This window comes from Periophthalmus magnuspinnatus, chromosome 21, assembly GCF_009829125.3.
Source record: "Periophthalmus magnuspinnatus isolate fPerMag1 chromosome 21, fPerMag1.2.pri, whole genome shotgun sequence".
Classification (NCBI taxonomy): domain Eukaryota; kingdom Metazoa; phylum Chordata; class Actinopteri; order Gobiiformes; family Gobiidae; genus Periophthalmus; species Periophthalmus magnuspinnatus.
Window position 1 is genome coordinate 4,634,620 of NC_047146.1, and position 26,480 is coordinate 4,661,099.

Below are 26,480 nucleotides of genomic sequence, written 5' to 3' on the forward strand. Positions count from 1 at the left end.
AACATAGAAAAGGTTTAAACACATTATTTAAAATCTGTCACATTAAACACAGCTCTGTGTCTGCAGCTTCACTTCCTCCTGTTTGACTCACACACTGACACACACACGGGACACACACACACAGACAGTGCACACTCGGCACACACATACACACACACACACACACACACACACACACACCACTTCTATAACACCACGTGACTCTGGAGACTTGAAACTCGCTGCTGTGACACTTTATATTTGAGGGAGTATTTCAAACGGAAGTGAAAATGAAACTCTCCCAGTCCTGAGGGAAAGGCTCTGAAAGTCTGAGTCTGTATGTTTGTGTTTGTGGACTTTATGGGAAGCTCTTTGCTTCAGCTCAAGTGTTTTAAATGTGGCACAAAATAAATACATTAAACTCAACTGAACTAAAGTGTCAGTCCGACAAAAGCAGCTCAAATATCAAGATTTTAACTACTACAAACAGATACAGAGGTACAAAGTTACTCAAGTAAAAGAACAAGTGTCAGATGAAAAAAGCACCTGTTTAAAAATTTACTTTAAGAGTAAAAAGTACAAGTATTTCACAAAAGTGTTATTCGTTTGTTAAAGTGTAAATGTAGAGCTATTTGATTAAACATGATATTTTGTTCACAGTAATAATACGATCAGTGTTTTTCTCATGAATTTTGTGTATTTTTGTTTTACTCAAAGCTGAAACTTGACTCAAAACCTTTAGTCAAGATGCTAAAAACAACCCCTCAAATCACATGTTCTGTGCAGTTTTGTTTTCAGAACGTAATGAATAAACTGAATAACTTTACACAATGATGCGTTTATTGTCGTCTTGTTACATCAAAATGGCGGCGGATGGTTTGAATAAGTGACCTGTACAGACGCCGACACTGAACTAGTGAAATACTTTTGGAAAAATCTGCCAAATCTCACAGCAACACGTCCCCCTTTCATTTCTGTACACAGTGCACATTATAAACACTCACACTCGAGAACAACTCCGAGTCCCTCAGAGCTGTCAGAGAATCGCACTAGTGACGCGACGCGTGTGAACGAGTCGGCTCTTTCTTTTCAACGGTTGGATCCGGATCTCATTTTTTGCATGCATTTGTATAATGATCAACACTGAACTGACAAGAATCAAAACAGAGCAGAGCGACACGAGTGGGAGATCCGTGCACGAAAAACATATTTGGCATCATAATAACAACTTAAAAATTATTGTTTGTATTTCGATCATGTATAATTTGAAAACACACTCCCGCTCTCAGTTTAAACCACAGACTGTATAAAGAAGTGAGAGTAACGTCACCCACAGCAACCAAAGAGCCAATCAGAAGTGAGGCTGTTGAAGATGACGCCCCTTCCCGCCCACAGCACTGATTTAACAGGGAGCGGGTGCTTAGCAACGCTGTCAATCAAACCTGTTGCTAACACCATCGACTCCAGGGAAAGAAGACGCCTGATTCGTCTGTTATTAATGTTCATATCTTGATTTACAGACACAACAGTGAAATAAAACTGGCTCCATGTCCATGATCACTTCCTGTTTGGGACGCGGCGGCTAGCAGGTTAGCTACGTCCATTTATATATATACAGTCCATGGTTTAAACACGTTCAAGCCTCGGCCGTTTCTCTCTGCGATTAGTTTGTAAATGAGTTCTCACATTGGATTCTGTCATAAACAAACAGTAAAAGAGCCAATGTTTTGAATGGCTCTTTGAAATAAATGGCTCCAAAAGATTCGGATCCCTTAAAAAAAAAAAAAAAGAGCTGAAAGTCCCATCACTAGATCACACTCGTGTCGGCTCCTCCCACAGCTGCACACCCATCAAACAGTCCACATTTAGACTGTTCATATAAATACTCTAGAGCCCCATGCACCACAGCGCCCTCTGCAGTGAGGAGTGTGATTTCAGACTCACACGGGGTTAATAACGTAGCAGCCATGTTTAGATTTTGAATAAAAGGCAGATTTGAACACATCACAGGTTCGTTTTGTTTTATTCTACTTTTCTTTCCTGCCGATATTTGCATTTACAATTTTCGGGTTAGCACCAAATTGTATTAAAATGAAATTAATATGAAGTTACGCCGTTTCAGCACCAGGTGTATTTTAATTAGCTCAAAATGTTATTGCTGGTTTGATTAAAACGCTGCCTGAAAATACCTCGTCAGTGATGGACCTGGGACCTTGTTGTGTTTTTGGCTCCATTTGCTTTAATGTGTTTTGGACAGTGGTGGAAGAAGTAACTAAGTAGTAACTAATGTTGTTACTTAAGTAAAAGTACAGATACAGAGGTAAAAAGTTACTCAGGTAAAAGTAAAAGTATGTAAGTACCCGATGAGAGCGCCATCTGCAGTCCGACTTCTTCAAGACAGTATCCGAGGTGTGCGAGTAAAAAAGCCCCTCGTCCCGGTTTGAGTGGAGGAGTCGGCCTGCAGATGGCGCTGTCGTTTAAATCAGCTGACCAATCACGTCACAGCGACATCATGTGACCACTCTGAGGCGCTAGTGAGCAGTCCAAACTGTCAGGGATGAAAACAAACTAAACCTTGGTTAAATTAAATATTTAAGTACCTGTTTAAATATGTACTTTAAGAGTAAAAGTATTAAGTATTAAAGCTGCACTATGTAACTTTTCTTGTCTTCTTTCTCTCGTCTCCATGGAGATGTCATTACTTTGACTGAAATGTTCCAATAAGCAGAGAACTTATCTATCTGGTTGAAAACTAAAAAAAAACCTGCATTCTTACTGTGTGGGGATGCCTCTCCACTGATCTGACTTATAACTTGCTTTGGTGGCATCATGAAGATTACTGCGTTTAATGCCATACTGTGGAACATTCCAGGCAAAATAACATCCCCACGAAGACAAGCAGCATGTGTTGGACCCGTAGACTGTATAAAGAAGTGAGTGTGACGTCACCCACGGCGTTCGGCTCCAAATAAAACTCACTGAGGCTAACAGTTATAGCGGCTAATTTGGAGCAGAGTTGCATATTTGGAATTCCGACCGCGAGTATCATAGCAACCAAAGAGCCAATCCAGAGCGAGGCTGTTGAAGGTAACGCCCCTTTCCCACCCACACGGCTGGTTTAGCAGGGAGCAGGCGCTTAGCAACGCTGTCAATCAAACCTGTTGCTAACGCTAGTGAGAGCGACCTCTGGGAAAGAAGGCGTCTGATTTGTCTGTTATTAATGTTCATATCTTGATTTACTGACACAAAAGTGAAACAAAAACCCCAGGATCATGTAGAGCGGGTTAATACGAACATTTAAGAGCAAAATGACGAGTCTGACAGCAGCAGATACAGAGAGAGGGGAAGTGAATTGGAGCCAGAGTCGATGGAGCTGGAAGTGCGCTCATGATCACTTCCCATTTGGAACGGTTAGCAGGTTAGCTACGCCCATTTATATATACAGTCTATGGTTGGACACTCCACCAGAAAAGTTACACAGTGCAGCTTTAAGTACAGTACTTTCCCACGTGTACTTCGTTACCTTCCACCACCGGTTTTGGCGATTTTAGCATTTAGCTTCTCTTCACGATGTTATGGACAGATGGTGACTCCGTGTTTTAGCCCTTGGACAGTGTTTTTAGTGCAAATCAGAAAAAAAGCTTCTCAGATAAAAAGGGTGAAGCTAAACACGTCATGTCTCGTGTTTTATAAGGACACACTGACAGTATTAAAAAGTAGATTAAACTCGTGAACCCGAGGCTGGGGGAGCGGTGGAGACGCTAATCCGATTTTAAAACAGGACTGCGATTGGAGCTCATGATAATAACACATTCACACAATATAAAAACACTATTAAATCTTTACAAGACTATTCTGTGCAAAATGGCGGCTGGTTCGTTTATAATTGTTAGTAGTACCACGACTCTCCGACGCCCCCTTTCTGCAGTATGTGCTTCGTTAAGAATATTATAGTGACACGTGTTCAACGAGCTCCCATTAAATCCATATTTACTCAAAAAGGCATTGAGGGTTTATAAAAATATACACATTTGGGCCTGTACAAGGTGGTGGAATACGACGGGACAAAATCTCAAGTTCTTTCCCAAAAAGTCTGTTGCGGTTGCTGCTGGCCGCCTTCGCCGACACGCAAATACAAAGAAAACCCAGCTCCCCATAAGCGTGCGACTCCTCTGCTCAAAAGATGCCTCAGAAGTCCAGCTCTGGTCAGTGTGGTCCCGTGTGGCTGCACCAGGGTAAAAGGAGGGGAAGAGTTTGTCCCCGGCTCTGGTTTCTGGACCGGTCCTGCCGCGCCCTGTGCTGAGGGTCAGAGGGAGGAGAGCAGCGCAGAGGAGAGAGCGTGCAGACGGATCAGAGCAGGCCGCCGTTGTTGTAGGACTTTCCAAACACGTTGAAGTCGGTCTCCACGGAGTGTGTGGTGACCGGCTGCTTGTACAGAGGGTTGGACGCCTGAAGGTGAGAAACGCAGAGTTAGAGACGCTTTAGAAAGAAGAGTTAAGGTTCTGGAAGGAAAAGCCTCATTAAATTTTCCAAACGTTTCAAAAAAAAAAAAAAAGTAAATATTTCATTCACCAACACAACAGAGGCTGGTGAGCAAAGGGTTAACAAGAGGTCATAGGTCATAGACTGTATAAAGAAGTGGACTAAGTGTGACGTCACCCATAGCAACGCTGTCAATCAAACTGGTTACTAACGCTAGCGGAAGTGAGCTCAGGGAAAGAAGGCGCCCGATTTGTCTGTTATTCATGTTCATATCTTGATTTACAGACGCAATAGTCAAATAAAAACCCCAGGATCATGTTAATACGAACATTTAAAAAAACTAAAATGACGAGTTTAAAAGCAGAAAAAGCCCGAGTCGATGGAGCTGGAAGCGCGTCCACAATCACCGAAAGCGTGATTTGTGTTTTATTTGTTTTACTCTTAAATTTTGAGTTGAATACTGCGTCTTAAACATTGAGGTGAACCTGTTTCTCAGTAAGAATGTGACACTGGAATCTGCAACTTTGGTCACGTGACTTCAGGTTGTAATTCATCTTTTAGTGACGTATTCTGCCTTAGTGTAAACAGCTAACGGTATTTCCATTTATGACCTTGTACGGACAGTTAGTCGTTATAAAGACCAGCCTTCTATAGAAAAACTCCCCTGAATGTAACGCATGCGCTGCCGTCTGTAACTTCTTTCAACCCTCTACTTTGTCTGCGATCTCTTCCTTCACATTTACAATCACTTCCTGTTTCCCATGTCTATTTATATATACACACACAATCTACGGTTATTCCAGTTTGGTCAGTTCAGAAAACCCTGACCGTCTTTGCGCGCTCACCATTTCGTATCTGGCTCGCGATCGTGCATTTTGAAACCTCGTGAACTCCCGCCGGTCGTGGATGGTGATGACGAGCTTCCACGCGGCGAGCAGCACCACACCGACCAACAGTATACTGCCCACCACCGCCAACAGGACCGTGAGGGCATCTGGGCCGCTCGCACACTCTGGAGCAGGAACAGACACGTACACACAACATTACACAAGAGTTTATTTTTGTCTGACTTGATGATTGTTTTCTGTCGTTTATGAACTTGTTGGGACTGACTTTTTAGGATCAATGTTTTTATAGAACACTGAAAATGTTTCCAAATGTACAGGACGTCCGTCAAGCCTCGTTATAATTTTGAATTTCAATTTTAACCTCCTGAGACCCGAGCTCTTGCAGGACTTTATTTGCAAAAACTATTAAGTGCTTGAACACAGACATTTTGTGTAAAAAACAAAATGAGAAACAATTGTGCCTCTAGGAACAATGTGTCTCATTTGTGCTGCTGACAGGTGCAGGAAGACATGTGACTTTAAATAAAATTAAAATAAAAAAAATACAATAAAAAAATAAAATAATAAAACAATAATTAAATAAATAAATAAAACAATTAAAAAAATAATTAAAAAATAAAATAAAATAAAAAAAATAAATATTCAAAACTCTTAGAAATATTCAAAATTGAACATGTTCTTGCTGCTGTTTTAAAAATTTGCACTGTGGCCTAAACAACCCAAAATGTGTTGTCCACAGATGAGGACACCAGGTCTCAGGAGGTTAAAGGCAGTTGATAAGATAAATGTATTAGACGTGTTCTATTGTACTCAGGGGTTATAAAAGTTTTTAATCACACCCATTTATTTCCAGATTCAGATTCAGACCTTTTGTCTGAATGTGTCACACCACGACTGCAGGAAATTCATCTAACCACCATTCTCCAGCAGATGGCGCCCCACCACACTGGGGTCTGCATGTTTGTGAGTTCCTCAAACATTTCCACACGGCTGGATTGGAAAGAATGGATCAATTCTGTGTCCACCAGGTTCACCAGATCTCACGCTTCTGGATTTTTCGTTTCTTTGGGGCTGTGTTAAAGATGTTATGAATAGAACAAAGATACGGGACATTACTGAACTAAAGCCAAAGACACGGATGCGACTGCAAACATTGATGAGGCTCCGCTACAGCGAACATGGCAAAGAAATCCAGCACCGTCTTGATGTGCTTCATGAGACTAATGCAGCCTGTATAGAGGTGTGTTAAATGGGGTAAAATACTTAAGTACAGTAGAACAAGTCTGAGTAAGATATCTGATCAGTTTAAAAAATGTATTACAAATCGCAGTTGATAAGAGACTTTATGGTTTGAAGAAGTATATTCTCAACACAACTAAACCTAAAGCACATTTTGTATTGCAGAAAATACAATATAAGTGTAATCGACACATTGCCCGGCGCATATACATAATCTCCGAGTAAATGTGTTGTATACAGATTAATCCTCGCTGGGCTGGTCATGTGTTTGGGCTTCGTTTGAGTTAAAGAGTCACTGCTTTGGACTCCTGGCTCTGAGGCAGAAACCACAATGGAAAAACAACATTGAGGTTCAGTGCGAGGACAAAACCGATCAGGAGGTGTTCCTTAAACTGAAGGTCATGTATGTGGCCTTCAGACTAAATCATGAAAACAAAGGCAGAGCTAAACGCGCCGTTGCTAAGCACACTGACCCGGCTCCTTCAGGGCGGTGAGGATGGACTGGCCGCTGGCGTGCTCCGAATACGTGAATTTCATGACACAATCGTTGTCTGTTTTATAGAGACAAAGCACAGCACCAGGATCGTCCGTTTCTGAGGAAAAACAAGAACGATGACGATTAGAAAAAACAATGGTCAGAAAACAAACAGTTGAATAAAGACGTTGAACAGTGGCAGTTTAAATTTGAGACAGAGGCTTTGCTAATGGGCGCTGTGCTAATTTTTAGGTGGAGGATAATCGTATAAACGTGTAGATCTGTTATTTATTGTGGAATATTCAAGACAAAACAAGAACCTTTTGTGTTGTCAGTTTTATCACAGCAGTTCAAAAGCATAAGAAAATAAAAAACTCATCTCTTTTATCCAACCAAAAGAGAGAGAGAGTGTGGTTTTGTGAAAAAAAAGGTCAATGAGATGCACAGTCACTAAATATCGACGTTGTTCTCGATGGCGTTTCCGTTTTGCTGTTGTTTTCAATCGATATCCATCACCCAAAGACACGAGGGAGGCTGAGGTCAGGCTGCTTCCTCTCCCCTCCTGTCCTCTCTTCTCCCGCCCCCCTCTCTCTCTGTCCTGTCTCTCCTCCCTCCTCTGTCTCTGTCCTCCCTCTCCCCTTCTCCATCCCTCTCCCCTCCCTCCTCTCTCTCTCTTCCCTGTCTATTTCCTCCCACATTCTCTCCTCCCTTTCCTCTCTCTCTGCCCGAAGCTCTCCTCACCCCTCTCTCTCTCCTCCCTTTCTCCCCTCCTCTCCCTCTCTCTCTATTTCATGCTCCAAGTATGTGAGTTCTCCATGTGGACTTGATTAGGAGCAGTCAGATGTTAAACTAGTGAGGAATGCAGTGAAAAACGTCAGATCTGATCCAGAGTGAGCCTCCTCCTTCAGACCTGATCCAGAGTGAGGCTCCTCCTTCAGACCTGATCCAGAGTGAGCCTCCTCCTTCAGACCTGATCCAGAGTGAGCCTCCTCCTTCAGACCTGATCCAGAGTGAGCCTCCTCCTTCAGACCTGATCCAGAGTGAGCCTCCTTCAGACCTGATCCAGAGTGAGCCTCCTTCAGACCTGATCCAGAGTGAGCCTCCTCCTTCAGACCTGATCCAGAGTGAGCCTCCTCCTTCAGATCTGATCCAGAGTGAGGCTCCTCCTTCAGACCTGATCCAGAGTGAGGCTCCTCCTTCAGACCTGATCCAGAGTGAGGCTCCTCCTTCAGATCTGATCCAGAGTGAGGCTCCTCCTTCAGATCTGATCCAGAGTGAGGCTCCTCCTTCAGATCTGATCCAGAGTGAGGCTCCTCCTTCAGATCTGATCCAGAGTGAGGCTCCTCCTTCAGATCTGATCCAGAGTGAGGCTCCTCCTTCAGATCTGATCCAGAGTGAGGCTCCTCCTTCAGATCTGATCCAGAGTGAGGCTCCTCCTTCAGATCTGATCTAGAGTGAGGCTCCTCCTTCAGATCTGATCTAGAGTGAGGCTCCTCCTTCAGATCTGATCCAGAGTGAGGCTCCTTCTTCAGATCTGATCCAGAGTGAGGCTCCTTCTTCAGACCTGATCCAGAGTGAGGCTCCTCCTTCAGACCTGATCCAGAGTGAGGCTCTTTCAGACCTGATCCAGAGTGAGCCTCCTCCTTCAGACCTGATCCAGTGAGGCTCTTTCACATCTGATCCACAGTGAGGCTCTTTCTGATGTTTTACCAGTCACTTTAACAGTAATGGAGCGTCTTCTTCTACCTCTCGTGTGAGCAGCAGCCTGACGACAGATTTAAGGTGCTCGTAAACCCCACTGTCCTTGAACATGTGCCGCCAGATTAGGAGTGACAGTTTATAGTGTGATGGACGTGGAAAACCTTTAAAAACGCAAGAATTTGTCTGGAAAATCTGGGAAAAATCTGGTGGATAAACTCTGAAACAGGCCAGATGTGCTGCGTGTTGACTGCAGTGGTTCCACATCATTATAGTAAAAACGTCAAGGAAAATATTCAAATCATAGACTGTTTATATAAATGGACATAACTAACCTGCGAGCCGCTGTGTCCCAAACAGGAAGTGATTATGTGCGCGCTTCTGGCTCCATCGACTCTGGCTCCAATTCACTTTACATTGAAAAACTGGGGCCCCTCTCTCTGTAACTGCCGTTGTCAGACTCGTCATTTTGGTCTTAAAATGTTCGTATTAACCCGCTCTGCACGATACTGTTGTTTTTATTTCACTATTATGTCTGTAAATCAAGATATGAACATTAAAAACAAACAAATCAGGCACCTTCTTTCCCCGAGGTCTCTTCCACTAGCGTTAGCAATAGGTTTGATTGACAGTGTTGCTAAAATCCCGCTCTCTGCTAAACCAGCCGTGCGGGCGGGAAGGGGCGTTAACCTTCACTCACGCTGGATTGGCTCTTTGGTTGCTACGATACTCGCAGCCGGAATTCCAAATATGGAACTGCTCCCACTTGGCCTCCATAACTGCTCTAGCCTCGATGAGCTGTGGGTGACGTCACACTCAGTCACTTGTTTACACAGGCTCTGGTTTTATTAGAGTGTTTATTTATGTGCTGTTTCCAGTCAGTGAGTGGTTTGGTAAATTTGATGTGTGATACATAGTCACGTGCATGAGAGGATTATAAAACGTTTAAACGAGACTGAGGAAACTGTCTCGGCATCTACTTTGACCATCTCTCCGTGAATCAAAACCAGAGGCAAGATGAGTTTAGTCAAGAAGCAGTTTTAAAGTAGAATATCCAAATGAGTGCAAAGTATTTTCAGTTGTCATGGTGAAGTGTGCAGATATTAAGTACTGTTAGTGGCATTAGTAGCAGCAGCAGATGCAGTTTAATGGTAAAAAAAAAAAAAAAATCTAGTTATAATTTTGACAAGATGAGTTTGAATCATAGACTGGACTGTGTAAAGAAGCAGATAAGTGAGTGTGACGTCACCCACAGCGTTCAGCTCCAGTCGAATGAAGCTCATCGAGGCCAGAGCAGTTATAGTTTTGGAGACTAGCTTCACATTTCGAATTCTGACCGTGAGTATTATAGCAAGAGCCAATCCAGAGCGAGGCTGTTGAAGGTAAACCCCAAAAAAATCATGTAGAGCAGGTTAATATGAACATTTTAAGACCAAAATGACGAGTCTGACGGCAGCAATTACAGAGAGAGGCCACAGTTTTTCAATGTAAAGTGAATTGGAGCCAGAAGCGCGCCCATGAGCACTTCCTGTTTGTAATGTGGCGGCTAGCAGATTAGCCACGCCCATTTATACAAACAGTCTATGCTAGCAGATTAGCCATGCCCATTTGTATAAACAGTCTATGCTAGCAGGTTAGCTATGTCCATTTACAGATACAGTCTATGTTGTGATGTGCGGATTTGCAGCAGATGTGACACATGTAAATATGTTTGTGCCAGGACTGTGGGCGCATGTTTGAGTTGGCTCTGTGTTTACTCACTCAGCGTTTCCACGGTGATGATCTCATCCTTACACAGACGTTGGCAGGTCTGATTGTCGGCCAGACGCCCCGAGCTGAAGAGACGGCACTCGATACATTCCCTGGACAAAGGATAAGTTAACTCATAATTTGGGAAAAAGGCTCGACCAACCTGACTCCAACGAGCAGGATATTTCATGTATTACCACCAAACGTCATAAATCAAACTTAAATCAGTCCAATTGTGCGTGTGTGTCTATAGTTCTCATCTCTGACCGCTGTGGATCATTGTGTTACAAGTTAAACATTTTAAATCACAATACTCGTCTAAAACAACTGAATAAAAGAAACAAATTCGCTGACTTCCTCGTAAGAAAACTCTGGCGTCCAATGGGAGCTGACGTCACCGTAAACGTCATGATAATAAAGAGACGCATCCTGTCGGCGCCCCCTATGGACAGATGCACATCACACTAGCGAACAGTGGGTTAAAAAAAATAAAAAAGTACCAAAATGACTACGCGACGCTGCCAAATCCTACGAGTATCACTGATTAAGAAACTAAATCTGGAGAAGGAAGTGCGTATGTCAGTGGGCGTGTCACAGGTGGACGTTAAACGGGAGTAGATCGGCAAAATGGCGCCTCGAAAATAAGAGATTAATTATTCAAACATGAAGCACTCCAAATACAACTTCAGAGGCTCAAGGAAAAACGACTGAAACATGGTTAAAGATCTGAAAAGTCCAGAATTAGTCAGTTTTAAGTTTTTACAATTAGATGGTCCCATGCACTCCAGACCAACTTTCATTTAGATAATAGATTTTATGCTCATTTTAACCTAGCTTCACACATGACCAGTCACATGACCAGACAGACGGCGGCTCCATCTTCTCTGCGTCACTTAAGGGAAAAAACACATTTGTGCATAGCTCACCATTCAAAAGATTGATTTTATTGCCATGGAAACGGTCATAACGTTTCATCATTCTGAAATCAAATGAAGAGCTTGCTGACCCCCTCTCCTACGCCAACACTCTGCAGGGGTCAGAGGTCACTCCATTTAGACGGCTCTTGCCTCGGAAACGTGGCCCATGTGCACGTAAGGACGTCAAGTGAGGAGACGGAGCGCTCTTCAGTTTACAAGAGAGTGGGGCGTTTAACCCTCACCTCCGCTTCAAACGGAGAGAGCGAGCGGACGCTTCAAACAGAGCCGTGCGAGCGTCTGTTTGAAGCGGCCTCTCTCAGTTTGAAGGGTCATGAATGGCATGTACATTATCTGCCTCTCTCTCGCAAGACTGCCATCGAGCCGGAGATAAGTTAACTCGAGGAGACGGGGGCATTTGGAGAGTTTTCAAATTGCAAACATTACTGTAGATCATTGGGTTTATGATCATTTGTCACGTTTATAAGGCTCTTAACATTACCCTTTTACTTGAATTATTCCTTTTTAACAAGCAGCACATGAAGGAAGTATGTTCCTTTCACAGAGTTGATAGTGATCCAGGACCCAGAACAACACAAAAATACTGTCACTGGAAAAAAACGTTCTAGAGTGAAGACATCTGGCTGTTCATCCATGAGGCTTCTTCAGCTCAGGACCTCAATCTGCTGTACCCCTCCATCTCAAAGACACTAACCACTCGTTTCAAGATGGTGAGCTTCAGATCTTGGATAAAGAAAAGGTTTGAGAGGGGAGTTAAAGACAATCCATCTTTGAAAAGGAATGGGGGGCCTCAGACATCATCTAACCTCCATCTATAACTCCATCCTCAAACCTACATCTAACAAGAAAAACAACAGTGCTAGCCTGTATGCTAATAGCCAGTATGCTAATAGTTGTGAGAGCACCCATCAGGGGCCTGAATGATTATGCCAAATATGATTCAGGCACAGTTCATACTCGGTGTAGCTCATTAGACCAGGCCAACAAACAAACTCTAAACAAACTGAAACTGTAAGCAAACAAACTGTAAACAAACAAACTCTAAACACACCTGTTTGTTTACAGTTTCAGTGTAGTTAGCCCCTCCTTTCAGACAGATATAAGGCAGTGTCCAGCAGTAATCTGACCACAACTGAAGAAGCCTCTTGGACAAGCAGCCAAATGTCTTCAATCTAAAACTTTTGTCCAGTGATAGAATTGAATTTTTCTGTTGCTTTGGATTCTGGACGACTGCTATCAACACTGAAGGGAACATACTTCCTTCATGTGCTGCTTGTTATCCCGTAAGAATTCAAGTAAAAGGATAATGTTCAAAGCCTTAAGCCCCAGCCCTGCACGACTGAGGGAACACACGAACATTTCAGTTTTGACTCTCTAAAAAGTCATATTTACAATGATTCGTGTTTCGCTCACTGATTCTGCAATGCTTCTCAGTATTCTGGCTTTTAAAAATAAACCGTTTGTTTTAAGACAACCAGACCATCTATTTCTGTGATTGGCGTATCCACCTGTCAATCATCACCATCTGAACTCAGGAACTCAGTCTGTAAATCTTTGTAATACTGGCAAAGCGTGTCATTTCAGACCTGGGAACTTTTATTTTCATCTATGGTTGTTGTTTTGCTGATAATAATTAAATAAACTCTTGAAAGTGTCAGTAGCCTCACCTCTTGGTCCCGCAGGCGTCGGGGCAGGTGGGGCACTTCTCGCAGGTGTCTCCGAAGGCGCCGGGCTCGGAGCACTGGCAGCGCCCGCACACGCAGCTGCCCCGCCCACTGCACATCTGTCCATCATCAGACACGCACGAGCTCGTCTCCGTGGAGCAGTTACAGTTGTCGCCGATGTATCCGGCGTGGCACTTGCACTCGCCGCAGTGGCACTCCCCATGACCTGAGACACACGGGCACAACGTTTACGTCAGTGTGAGCCACAGACTGTATATATAAATGGACATAATTAGGCGACTTCTTTCCCCAAAGTCATGACCCACTAGCGTTAGCAACAGGTTTGATTGACAAACCAGCGGGAAGAGGCGTTACCTTCAACAGCCTCGCTCCAGATCGGCTCTTTAATACTCTGATACTCACGGTCGGATTTCCAAATACTGAACTCTGCTCCAAATTGGCCACTATAACTGCTGTGGCCTCGATGAGCTTCATTTGGAGCTGAACGCTGAGGGTGACGTCGCACTCACTCAGTCCACTTCTTTACACGGTCTGTGGTGTGAACACTCACTTTGGATTCATCAGGGTTTCAAGAACAGGCATTTTTCATATTCCTCTCACTGCCTTTTGACAGTTTGCCAACTTTAAAGCCCCAAAGAACAAGTTTCTGCCAAAAATACACTGAACTGAAGTTTTTTTTTGGTTTGTTTTTTTTCATTTTGGATGTGTTTACAGCACTGAAAATGTAGAAAAACACACGTCCTTACTCTGAGACCGCTTGCATTTACACAGACCTGACTCTCACTTGACCTGGAGGTGAACCTACTTCTGCTTGTCTCCATGGAAATGTTCCTTTAACTATAATATCCCAGGGTATGGCATTAAGCATATCTATCCTCATGGAAAATGCTTCAAAGTTTGGTTTTCAGTGACTTAAGTTGTTTCCACGTGATCAGGCAGACGACGTCCCACCTCTGGACGGTTAGTGATGCTATGGAATGATTTACTTAAATTAATGCATCCATTTGGGAATTTAAAATCATGGGAATTTCCAGGGCATGGAGATTGAAGAACACGTTTTGTTTACCATATGGGCTTTATCAAAACTACAGAAATAAAAACATTTTAGGAATTAGGAAAATGTACCAACAAGTTCTAAACACGGATAAAAGTGAATAGAGGTTGGCCGTCCTTGGATGACAACAATGAAAACCTTTATGTTACGAGACTGAACGAGTAAGTAATTTCCCGTTCCATTTGACCTTGAGTGAACAACTGTAGCAGCTGGAGCGGCCTCACCAGCTGCGGCTTTACCCCCCAAACGACACGGCAACACCTCATTAATCTGTGTTTAGCACCACACTCGTGAATCTGTGCGTGGCACCGGCTCATTCCGATCGTAAAGCCTGCTGATAAAGGCTCGCTCGGCTCAGATTAGCGTTGGCTGTGGCCACAACAAAACAAGACTGATTCTTACAGCTGTTTTAATGGACGGAACATTACAATGAACGAGGTTGTTTCACAGCAGCACAAGGCCCTGCACAAAGACCCCAGTCATAAAAGTCACTGATGGATGAGACAGAAGCAAAACTAATCAATACTACAACAATACAACGTGGGCCTCACTAAAGCTACTGCTGTAAGATATATCTCAGCGAAAAGCACTAAACTCAGAGCCAAGAAATGTGAAGGGTTCAACAGGGTGAACAGACTCTGAAGTGACCCCATAGTCTGTGTGAAGACGTGGACTAAGTGAGCGTTTGGCTTCAGTCAAATGAAGCTCATCGAGGCCAGAGCAGTTATAGCGGCCAATTTGGAGCAAAGTTCAATATTTGGAATTCCGACCACAAGTATAGCAACCAAAAAGCCAATCTGAAGCGAGGCTGTTGACAGTAACGCCCCTTCCCGCCCGCACCGCTGATTTAACAGGGAGCGGGCGATTAGCAACGCTGTCAATCAAACCTGTTGCTAACGCTAGCGGGAGTGACCACGAGGAAAGAAGGCATCTAATTTGTCTGTTATTAATGTTCGTATCTTGATTTACAGACACAAGAGTGGAATAAAAACCCCAGGATCGAACATTTTAAGAACAAAATGACGAGTCTGACAGCAGCAGTTACAGAGACGGGGCACAGTTTTTACATAAAGTGAACTGGAGCCAGAGTCGATGGAGTCGGAAGCTTACCCATGATCACTTTCTGTTTGAAACGCGGCGGCTAGCAGGTTAGCTACGTCCATTTATATATACACCGGCTATGATTTAACCTGGCACCTTCTCGTTCAGGGGGGGGAAAAGTACACGCTATTGTACAGAGCCTCTTAATAGTGAGTTATAAATCAGCTTTACCCAAACAGATTTTTGGTCCGGAGTTTCAACCCACTAACAAGAAATGACAGACAGACACAGGCACGTTTGGTTTAAAGGTTCTCTGTCGTCCCTATGTTGGTGGACCCCTACCAGAAACGTTACATAGTGCATCTTTAATGGACACTTCTGGAAATATTTTTGAAAGCATGCATAAACTAAAACAACATAATCTGATCAAAGTAAAATAGGTCACATGTAAATGATTGTGCTGCTCATTTGAGGATCCTTAATGACTCCAGCAGACACAGGCATTTGGAGCCTCCAGCTTCAAATACAAACATCGATGAGACAACGCAGACTCTCCACAGGTCAGTCACTTCCCCGAGTCTGGCCTGCACGCTCTCCCGTCTGTCGTGTGGTTGGCATTATGCAACCTCCAGATGACAGACGAGGCAGGCGATCTTTCCTAATTTTATATAAACACAAAAAAAACACACACAAAACTTTCCATTTTCCAAGTTGCAGTGGAAAATTCTGATCAAAGATGGAGTGGAGCGAGGCGGCAGCCATGATGGGCGCTGTGTGTGGACATGTGAGGCTGAGTCATGGTGCCAGGGCTGTGGAGACATACCCCAAAATGACACAAACTGGGAGGAAACTGGGCGGAAATTGGGATTGGGTAGGGCGGGTAGGACTGGGAGAGTAAAATGAAGGGCAACAGAAGCTAGTTTAATCTTGGTCAAGTCTGAAAACAACGGTAAAGATTCATGTTTTAACGAATTCAAACTTGACAACTTAAACAAAATCACTAGAGCCAACTCATTACTTCTGCAGTAGCCAATAATTAAAATAAATAAACTGGCTCCCGTTTCATATCGGGTCAATTCAAAAATGTTCTTGTGTTTAAAATATCTACACTCTATGGGTCCTCTTTATTTGAGGGAGTTACTGCAGCTCTATACTCCACCCAGAGCGCAACTGATCAGCTCCTGTGCCCAAAGTCTGTCTCAAGACCAGAGGTGATGGAGCCTTTCCTGTGGCAGACGAGACTGAAAACCCACCTCTTCTCCCTGGAATTAAACCACTAAACCCACCTCTTCTCCCTGGAATTAAACCACTAGACCCACCTCTTCTCCCTGGCATTTAACACTAGACAGGAAAAGAACAAAACACCAAGACATCCTGCGTATCATCTTATCTGTATGTTTGTTTTGTATTTACTTTTATGTGAGTCACTTTGGTTCAGCTGAGGTAGTTTTAAATGTGATATAGAAATAAACTTGAACTGAATTGAAATTATTTTGAGGGTAAATGCCCCAAGGATCATCACCACTCTGGATATGCTAAAAAAGGATTTCAAACATTTGTTTTCAGTTTTAACTTTGGCCCTTTTCTGCAATAATAAAGGCACTTTTAATAACTCTTGAAGAAAAAATATTCCAGACTCGAGTTCCAGTTTAGACCATTTCCTCCACTGATTTATTAAACGTAGCTTTTTAAACTGAGAAGAAATGAAAAAAATAATTAAATTGTACAGCCAGAACCTAAACCGTTTATATAAATGGACATAGCTACCCTGCTAGCCGCTACGTTCCAAATAGAAGGCGAGCATGGGTGCACTTCCGTTTTTATTTCGCCATTGTGTTTGTAAATCAAGATATAGATAAAGAAAATACAAAAACAGTCAATGTTCTAACTTGTTTCGAGTCATAAATCCTCAATTTTTACTGAAGGTCAGAGGTTAGACTTCTACAGAGGCCGTATTCATAGTTCCTGTTTTTTTATCGTGACCCTGATGCCCCGTCTCGTGTCTACGGCCTGAGGTAATTACACTTGTGAAAACATCTCCAAAAAGAACAGTATTTCTTTGTGTATCTCACACTGACAGCGAGCGGCTAACCACAAATCACTGCTTCTGAGACGAGCTGAATCCACTCGCACAAACTCGGCCACATTCAACACTAAGGCGCTTCGAGGTGCGGAGGGAACATCGGCTCAAACACATGTATGCTAGCTCCCCCTTTGCGCCGCTGTGCTAATGTTGGCTAAGTACAAACGTGTCATGAGGGACAATGGCACGCTCCAAAAGCTCCGTTTTGTTTTGTCAATCCTCACCTTAAGTCTTCATCTGGACGATTACACTTCTGACAAATAAAACATAAAAAGGTGCACTGTGCAAGTTTGTATGTTTTTGTATTGATCTCCATGGAGAGTCTGTGGAAAGGCGAGCCCGCACACAGTAAGAACAAGAACGTTTTTCAAGGCATAAAAACAAAATTAAAGAACCACAAGATGGACACGTTTAATCCTGCTGTAAAACGTTCCAGGCAAAACATAAACATCTCAGCTGCGTCTCAATCCCCGGTCAAACGTGATCGTCCAATCGGATCCGTTTATTTCAGTGACACATGTGAAACGAAGGAGCTCACTGGTCTCCTGTGATTTACAAATAAAATCACATTTCTCTCACCTCAGATTAACAGAGTTTAAAGCTTTGCTCTTTGGTTCTGCAGAAATCCGCCATGTTTTTCAGCCTTGTGAGATTTTTCTTTGCCCTTTTTTTTTGCCGACCACGCCTGTCCCTGATTGGATAATCCACCTGTAAATCGCGTCCATCTGAAAACGGGAGACGGTGACCAGACTCACATCTTTGGAAAGTTTTGAAGAGTGTGCTCTGGTATCGGTCAGTATTGGGATCCAAAACAGACACTGACATAACTTATTTCCTTTAAACAATTATAAAACACATTTGGATTGTTGTTTACCATTTGTGTTAAAGTAATGACAGAAGTTTTGAAAATATTACCAGGCTTTTTGGGGCAACATCATCCAGTAAATCGTCTCTAAACTAAAATGGGATATCAACCGAACTGATAGGACAGAGATTTTGCCTGAAAGTAAAATCGACATTTTTTTGTCTAAATTTTGATTTTTTATTTGATTTTGTTTGTTCCCCCCCCCCCCCCCGTCTCCTCTAAAAACATTCTGGAAACTACAGAAAATGGTCAAAACTGAAAAGATTTTGTTCAGGGCCCATAATGAACCCACTGAGGAAAACTTATGAGATGAAACAAACTATTGCATTACACATTTAGTTTGATGTCACTGATTTGAGGGTCAGTGCTGCGTGACCCTGTGCCAAACTTTCAATCCAATTTCCAATGGAAGAAAATGGGGAAAATAAATCTATTTTTTTTCCAAACAAATCAATTTCAACTTCAATTGGGATTTTTTTTTGCCCGGCTCCAAGAACTGATATTCATTCATCAAAACTTTCAATATCGATGCCAATATCCAACAGCAGTATCGTCACAACCTCCCAACAGTAAAGTTACACAGTGCATCTTTAAGTCTTTACGGCAAGAATGTACTTTTGTTACCAGGACCAGAGATTTTCTCCAAAGCACGTCGTCATGATCCTATTAAGACGCAGCCAAAAGTTTCAAATTCTGAAATGTGGCTGAAAACCACAGGATATGAGTTGCCTAATATTTTCAGTTCAGTGTTCTCCAGCTGCTCCTGCCCCCTGCTCCTGCCCTCGCCCTCTGCTCCTGCCCTCGCCCTCTGCTCCTGCCCTCGCCCTCTGCTCCTGCCCTCGCCCTCTGCTCCTGCCCCTCACCCCTGTCCTCTGCCCCTGCCCCTCACCCCTGTTCTCTGCTCCTGCCCTCGCCCTCTGCTCCTGCTTCCTGCCCCCTGCTCCTGCCCCTCACCAGCCTCAGTATCTGGAGTTTAGAGCCACACTGTTATTATTAAGACTACATGACACAAACTCTGAAGGTCTGACCTACTTAAGTTCGAGCCTGAAGTGAGCGGAGCCTCCATCTGCACAAGTTGTTCTTAGGCAAATATTTACGTAGAATATAGAGGAAATGAGGGTGGGAGTTATTTTTAGACCCAGATCTCGTGTGTGTAAAACAGACAGAAAGGCATTTTAAACAAACGTTCAGCTAATGCGGCGTCTTCAGAGAGGGGACATGTGGGAATACACCAAATATGCCAGAAAAAAGGGAACATGGCGGACATCTGTGGACCGGTCCAGCTGTGACATCATCGTCTGCCCATGAAGCGCGAGGCAGATGTAAACCTCACAACAAACTGAGTCACTGCAGCAGTTTGAGTCTCAGTAAAGTACAGGAATTACGCCATTTGATTGGGATTTGGGACTACTCCTGTCACCATAATCACTATATCTGTATTTTGGGGTCAATGTCAGGCCTGGGACGATACTGAAATTCGGCGTCACAATTATTACGGCCAAGATAAGTGCGATTAACGATTATATCATGATAATTATTCAATCTTATATTACACAAAACTGACTCTTGTAGATTTAAATCATGTTCTAATGCTGTTAACGCATCAAAAAACAGACCTGGAGTTGTGTTTTGTTTCATTCACACATGTTACAGACTAATAATAAAGTGTTACTCAAAAGGTCAAAACGCTCTGTTCCACCTTGTGATGTCATCAAGTGGCAGTTTTCACGTTAACAGCTCATTTTACCTTTAGTTCAGTAGTAGATTGGCAATTTCAGAGTTGACATCATCCAAATGATTCTAGCGCAGGTGTGTGGAGATTAAAAACACAGTGGAGCACTTCCTGTATTACCACTTGATGACATCACAAGGTGGAACTGAGTGTTTTAAGTTTGAGAGAAGAACTGAAGCCTAAAAATGCAGGACTGTGTGTTAAACATGTGTGAATGAAACAAAAAAACAACAACTCCAGGCCTGTTTGTGATGAGGAAACATTAAAACACAGATCAGAAAACAGTATAATACGTGCGCTTTAAGGCTGAATAATTATAATATTATGAAGAGGTTCTGTATTTAAACCACTGTGAAAGTGAAAACAACAGTCCCAAAATCTGAAAACATGAACACGAAGTCGGTTTGAAACATTTTTGTATTAATGTTAAAAGAACCTGGAAACGACAACATTGATATTCATGTGAAAGTTATTAAATAAACTAACGGATATGAGGATTGTCTGCTTCCCACAAACAGAACGAGGCCAAGCAACACCCCAGAACATTCTGCGTTTCATTTGAGAGTCTGACTCATAAGTGGGTCAATGTGAGAACACTTCCCTCTTCCACTCCAGAGCTTTAGTCTGCATGAGGTGTTCATCTATTATTTGTCACAATAAATGGTCAAATCAGGCTGTATATATGAATGGACATAGCTAACCTGCTAGCTGCTGTGTTCCAAACAGGAAGTGATCATGGGCGCACTTCCGGCTCCATCGACTCTGGCTCCAATTCACTTCCTTTTGAAAAACTGTGGTTCCTCTCTGGAACTGCTTCGTTTTAACCCGCTCTACATGATCTTAGGTTTTTTTATTTCACTTTTGTGTCTGTAAATCAAGATATGAACATGAATAACAGACAAATCAGGCGCCGTCTTTCTGTGAGGTTGCTCCTTCAACAGCCTCGCTCTGGATTGGCTCTCTGGTTGCTATGATACTCGTGGTCAGACTTCCAAACGTGAAACTCTGCTCCAAATTTCCCGCTATAACTGCTCTAGCCTCGATGAGCTTCATTTGACTGGAGTCGAACGCCGTGGGTGACGTCGCACTCACTTAAGTCACTTCTTTATACAGACTATGGGTAAAATGAAAATGGGTTTTCCGCACCAGACAGCAGGACCATAAATAATAAAGAGGAAGAACTATCGGCACGCTCCCAGTGAAACTCAAGAGACCAGACTGAGAATAGAACACTCTTCTGTTCCCTTTTTTTTTTTGCAAATACTTGGATTCTCCGGTATATTTTTGTTAATCATCACCGGGAATACGCTATGACACGAAGGCCAAAAAGGTTCATCTTAGCTGGTCTCCAACTGATCGCCGTGGAAACAGTTTCACAAGAACGGCCTTCGGACACAAACGCAGCGAGTGTAGTTCATCTCCGCAGTTATCCCCAGAACTCACTGACCCCTGTTCATGTGCACGGTTATGACGCTGCAGTCGGGAGCGCGCAGAAAACACGCCGCCCTTTTCCTCATGTTGACAGAAGGAGGGAGCCACTTCCTGCTGCGGTCAAAGAGCCGTCTGTGATGCGTTCGTGGACGTTCGGAAAAAAAAAAACGCGGACTTTAACCTTTTGGTCTCTCCGGTTACAGTGTGAGGCCTGAGTGATTTTCCTGTTTGTTTTTGTGTGTAGGCAGCACGGTGGCTGAGTGGCTCATGGCTCACAGAGGGTTTGGTTCGATCCCAGGTCTTTCTGTGTGGAGTTTTTCATGTTTCTCCCCGTGTCTGGATGGGTTTCCTCCGGGTACTCCGATTTCCCCCATCAACCAAAACATGAACGCCCTTCGAGACAACTGTTGTTGTGATTTTGGGCGTTACAAAAATAAAATGAATTGAATTAAATTGAGTTTAACCTTTGACCTCTCCAGTTACAGCGTGAGGAGTTTCAGCTGATGAGGCGTTTCACTGAATACTTTAAATACTTGTGGTGCTCCATTTTAAGTCTGTCTCTGGGGAACAGGAAAAAAGGCATTTCCTCCTAAATACAACTCCAGTCACTCTGCGGCTCGGCCAGGTGAAGGTTTAAACTGAACTCAACTTCTACAGGTGTTGACTTCCAGAGTAAAAGTACTGTACTCAAGTACAGATACCTCAAATGTATACTAAAGTCAAATGTACTTGACTACATTTGAGAGCAGTATCTGTACTTTCTACTTCCCGACATTTTTTGGTTGCTGAAAAGGCTGAAGTTTGATTTTTGTTTTGCTCAAATTATGAAAATGTTAAAAATAAACCAATAAAACAAGGAACAAATTCTATTCAATCAACAAAATTTAGCTCAAAACTGCCAAAATCAAATTAAAGCTTTATTACATCTGAAAATCTGCTAAATAGTTGTACTTTTCACTCTTTAACGGGTACTTTAATACTTTTACTTACGTAGATTTGAGTATTTTTTGCTCCAGTATGTGCATCTAAACTGAGTACCACCTGTTACACACCATGTCCACATTATGAAGACGTCACATTAACTGCATTTTCACAGCTCTAGTTCAGTTTATGTTCTAGAAAATTGAAAGTGTTAAAACACAAGAGACATAGTTACATCATTATTTACATTTGCCAGCATTCCTGACTTAAAAATACCACAAAGAGCAGCTTGTAATGAGCCATTTCACACAACATCAGCTCGTCAAAATGTTGGGAACGCCAGAGCCATAAATCAAACGTGAACCCGAATGAGTAACTCTGATGAAATGAAAGATCGCAAACAGTTTAAACAATGACCAGACCACATTAAATCATAACTAGAGATATTTGTGCTCACTTCAGGACGAGCGGGAGTGCGGTTGGTTTAATTGTTCCTGTATGAAAATAATCATTACTAACCCTAACAAGAGCATCTGGTTTGTACATAACATGTTTTATATCGTTTGGTTCTGTGTCAAACTGCTCATCGAGTACATTTTTTGGTTCAGAGCACGACAATATCCATGAGAGCTGGATTCGAAACCGCCAACCTTTGGATCAGTGGACAAACGCTCGACCCCAAAAATATAGTTCCATCTTCATATATAGGTTAATTTTTAAAATCGTGTTACTTTTTCTTTGCTCTACTGGGACATTTTTGCTCATTTTTTATCCATATAATCAGATTTAAGCAGTAAAAGTTTGAATAAATAACTTGTCTGACTCATTACAGACGCAAACTAATGACTAAACTGTTTCCATCTGGTGTTTGTTTATTGCAGCTCATGATTTTTAACAATATTGTAGATTTATAATAGTTTTTGTGGTTTAAATTTCTTGGGTTTTCGTGTGAGTTTCAGTATCGTGTTTACTGATATTATCGTGACAGGCCTAGTCACTCCACTCTCACAAGATCACAAAAGAAAGTATGCATTTGTATGTATTTCTGTGTATAATGTTTGTGGATTTGGAGAGGCCCGTCCTGGCTGCGGTGTTAGACTGTGATGTTTTCAGACGGGAGCAGTAGAGTGGAATCCCTCTAAGTATATGCTCAGTCAAAGCTCCAGGGGCACGTCAGCTTCTGTGAGTCTGCAGCGAGCAGTGCTGACGAGGCTCTATGGTCTCGTATGTCTGGAGCTTAAAATGTCGCTACGGCAAACCGCGCCAGAAGAGAAGACTGCGAAGAATGTATTTGAATGTGCAGATGTGGGATTTTGAGTGGATTTTATTTCCATTTTTAGCCAATAGGACTCAGGGGATGTAGTAACAGACTTTAAAAGGCCTCATATTAAACCATTTTCTGATCTGTTATAATGTTATTTCCTCACAAATAAACATGTACGAATGAAACAAAACACAACTCGAGGTCTGACACACAAATCCTGCAAATTTAGGCTGCGTTTTTCTCTCAAACTGAAAACACTCCACTGTGTTTTTAAACTCCGCACACCTTCACTAGGATCATTTGGATGATTATAACCCTAGAATTGCAAACGTCTACTGAACTAAAAAGGTTAAAAGGAGCTGTTAACTTGAAAACTACCACTTCATGACATCACAAAGTAGAACAGAGCATGCAAAATACTAACAGAAACATTGCAGTGGCGGTAATACTTGTCTTTCAGTTCATTTATATGGAAAAGTTGCTTCGTTTCCTTCTGTGTGAACAGCCATTTCTAAACTGCATCTTCTCAACTCTAGTAAAACTTTTATGTGCAAATGGTTCAAAATAGAGCAAAAACATCCCAAAAATGTGCTGTTTAAGAAGCTCAAGTAACAACACGTTTGTTCTTGTAGCTGAGCCAAGCCGTCTGTTTTCTTGTTCTTCTGTGTCTCGTCTCGATGTCAAACAGAAAGAGTTCAGTTTGAGACGACGTGGTAGTAAGTCAAAGTCAAAATAAGTACATTAAACAGACCTCTGCAGCAGAACACACAGGACAACAGCTCTGAAGCTAATAACAGGCTGCGTTAGCGGTGTTAGCATTGTTAGCTCTACAGCGCATCACCACAGGCCTGACAGACAACAGTCATTAGCCTCCACGAAAACAGTGTTTACTCTGAGCTTCTCCCCGTCACAAAATGCCTCGGCGTCCGAAGGCTTTAGTCATGTTTAGAAAAAAAAAGAACAAAACTCTGAAGATGAATAGAAATGATCACCTCCAAAGGCATAAACCTAGAGTCAGCTGCTGTTTGCAGAGTCAGCATAAGTACACGTTAAACATATACTGGGATTTCCACGTCTCTTGAGGACTATAGTTACACGTAGAAAGGGTTAAACGCAGAAAACCAAAACTCAGAAAAGTTGTTTTGGTTATGGTAGACAATAGACACACTGTAGAAAATATATTTGAATAAGCAATAGGCTCGGTGCACAGTAGGACGCTAGCTAGCTCACGGTGTTTCAAAGCTCAGTCACTTTTATGAAAATCAGAAAACAAAAAAAACAATTTAAATAAAGACTGCCAAATTATTTTCATATGTAGAATACTTCAGTTTGCTGTGTTTATTTATTATGCCTCAAAATTAGCAGTAAGACACAAACGTGTCTTTCTAAAAATAAGTGTCTCTGCTGAAGTATTCATTTCATTTCTGTAGCGTTTAACATGTTGTCAGTGACATCCACCTGCAGCTCCCTGTCCACTGTCTGACCCTAACCCCCTAACCTCTGACCCCCCCGAAGCTCCCTGTCCACTTCCTGACCTTTAAATACGTATTTTTTAACATGACCCAGCTAAAACCTCAGAGGTAAAATTGGACAGGAAGTAGTAACACTAACAGGAAGTGGTAAGGCTAACAGGAAGTAGTGACACTAACAGTCAGGTTGCCGGCCTATTAACAAATGCCATAATTTCTTGTACAAAATGGGAGTGCAGTTTATCAGTTCATATTTCAGTCTCTCTCTCAAATATTAATGTTTATGGAGGCGTTCACAATCTGAACAGGAGTCTACTCTTAAAACTTTACTGTAAAAGTCAGAGTCACAGCCATAATCTCAAAACAAAGATGCTAAAAAGATAAAATGTGATAAAATTCACAAAACAAACAGCCGTAGTTTTACCTCAAACGCTCTCAGGGACTCATCAAACACATAAAACTTTGAAACATCAAGTTCTCATCTGGTTTACATGTGCTGGGGTTCATTTATGGACACCTGACCTTAAGCGTCCTCCACGTTTTACCTCAACGCAAACAAAAAACCCATAGACTCAGATACAAGACATATTTATTACTGAAATCCTTCAAAATCAAAAAAGCAATAAAAACTGTTCCTGTAGCTAAGGCAGACCCTAAATACTCTCAAAATTGTTCCCGTAGCTACAATAGACCCTAAATACTCCTGAAACTGTTCCTGCAGCGACAAGAATTCCAGAGTGTTTTGAAATTCGATCCTCCTCAAGTTCGGAAGCCTTTTGTTTATTTGGATTATTAGCTCTGTGTCGGCTTCTGCAGACGCCACGACTTCCACAGCTGGGCCCCGTCCCCGGTCCCACTGGAACAATTACAGTCAGCTGTGCGCCTCTCCACAGATCTGAATCCAGCGGCAGAGAACAGAGAGAGAGAGGAGGGGAAGAGGGAAAGACGGGGGAGGGAGAAAGAGCAGGAGAGAGAGGGAGGGAGCGGGAGAGAGAAGGGGAGGGGGAGAGACAGAGTTGTGCGCCTCTCCACAGATCTGAATCCAGCGGCAGAGAACACAGAGAGAGGAGGGGAAGAGGGAGGGAGGGGGGGGGGGGGCAAAGAAGAGGAGAGAGGATGGGAGAGGAGGAGAGAGAGGGAGAGAGAGAGAGAGGGAGAGAGAAAGGGAGGGGGAGAGACAGAGCTGTGCGCCTCTCCACAGATCTGAATCCAGCGGTGGACAACAGAGAGAGAGGACAGAGGGAGAGAGGAGGGGAAGAGGGAAAGACAGGGGAGGGAGAAAGAGGAGGAGAGAGGGAGGGAGAGGGAGAGAGAGAGAGAAGGGGAGGGGGAGAGACAGAGCTGTGCCCCTCTCCACAGATCTGCATCCAGCGGCAGAGAACAGAGAGAGAGGACAGAGGGAGAGAGGAGGAGAGAGGGAGAGAGAAAAGGAGGGGGAGAGACAGAGCTGTGCACCTCTCCACAGATCTGAATCCAGCGGTGAAGAACACAGAGAGGAGGAGGAGGGAGGGAGAGAGGGAGGGAGACAGC

The 26,480-nt window shown here is 42.9% G+C and overlaps 1 protein-coding gene across 1 annotated transcript in view; it reads right to left on the reverse strand.

The window, feature by feature from the left end:
* Positions 1-524: 524 nt before the first annotated feature.
* itgb5 (integrin, beta 5) overlaps positions 525-26,480 on the reverse strand; it is a 44,368-nt gene continuing 18,412 nt past the window's right edge. Inside the window, exons 12-16 of the mRNA XM_055230450.1 lie at positions 13,073-13,295; positions 10,483-10,583; positions 7,022-7,141; positions 5,307-5,473; positions 525-4,428 (exon numbers count right to left, since the gene is read on the reverse strand). Of these exons, the coding sequence (XP_055086425.1) occupies positions 4,330-4,428; positions 5,307-5,473; positions 7,022-7,141; positions 10,483-10,583; positions 13,073-13,295 (710 nt within the window). The 3' untranslated portion in view covers positions 525-4,329. The remainder of the gene's footprint in view (positions 4,429-5,306; positions 5,474-7,021; positions 7,142-10,482; positions 10,584-13,072; positions 13,296-26,480) is intronic.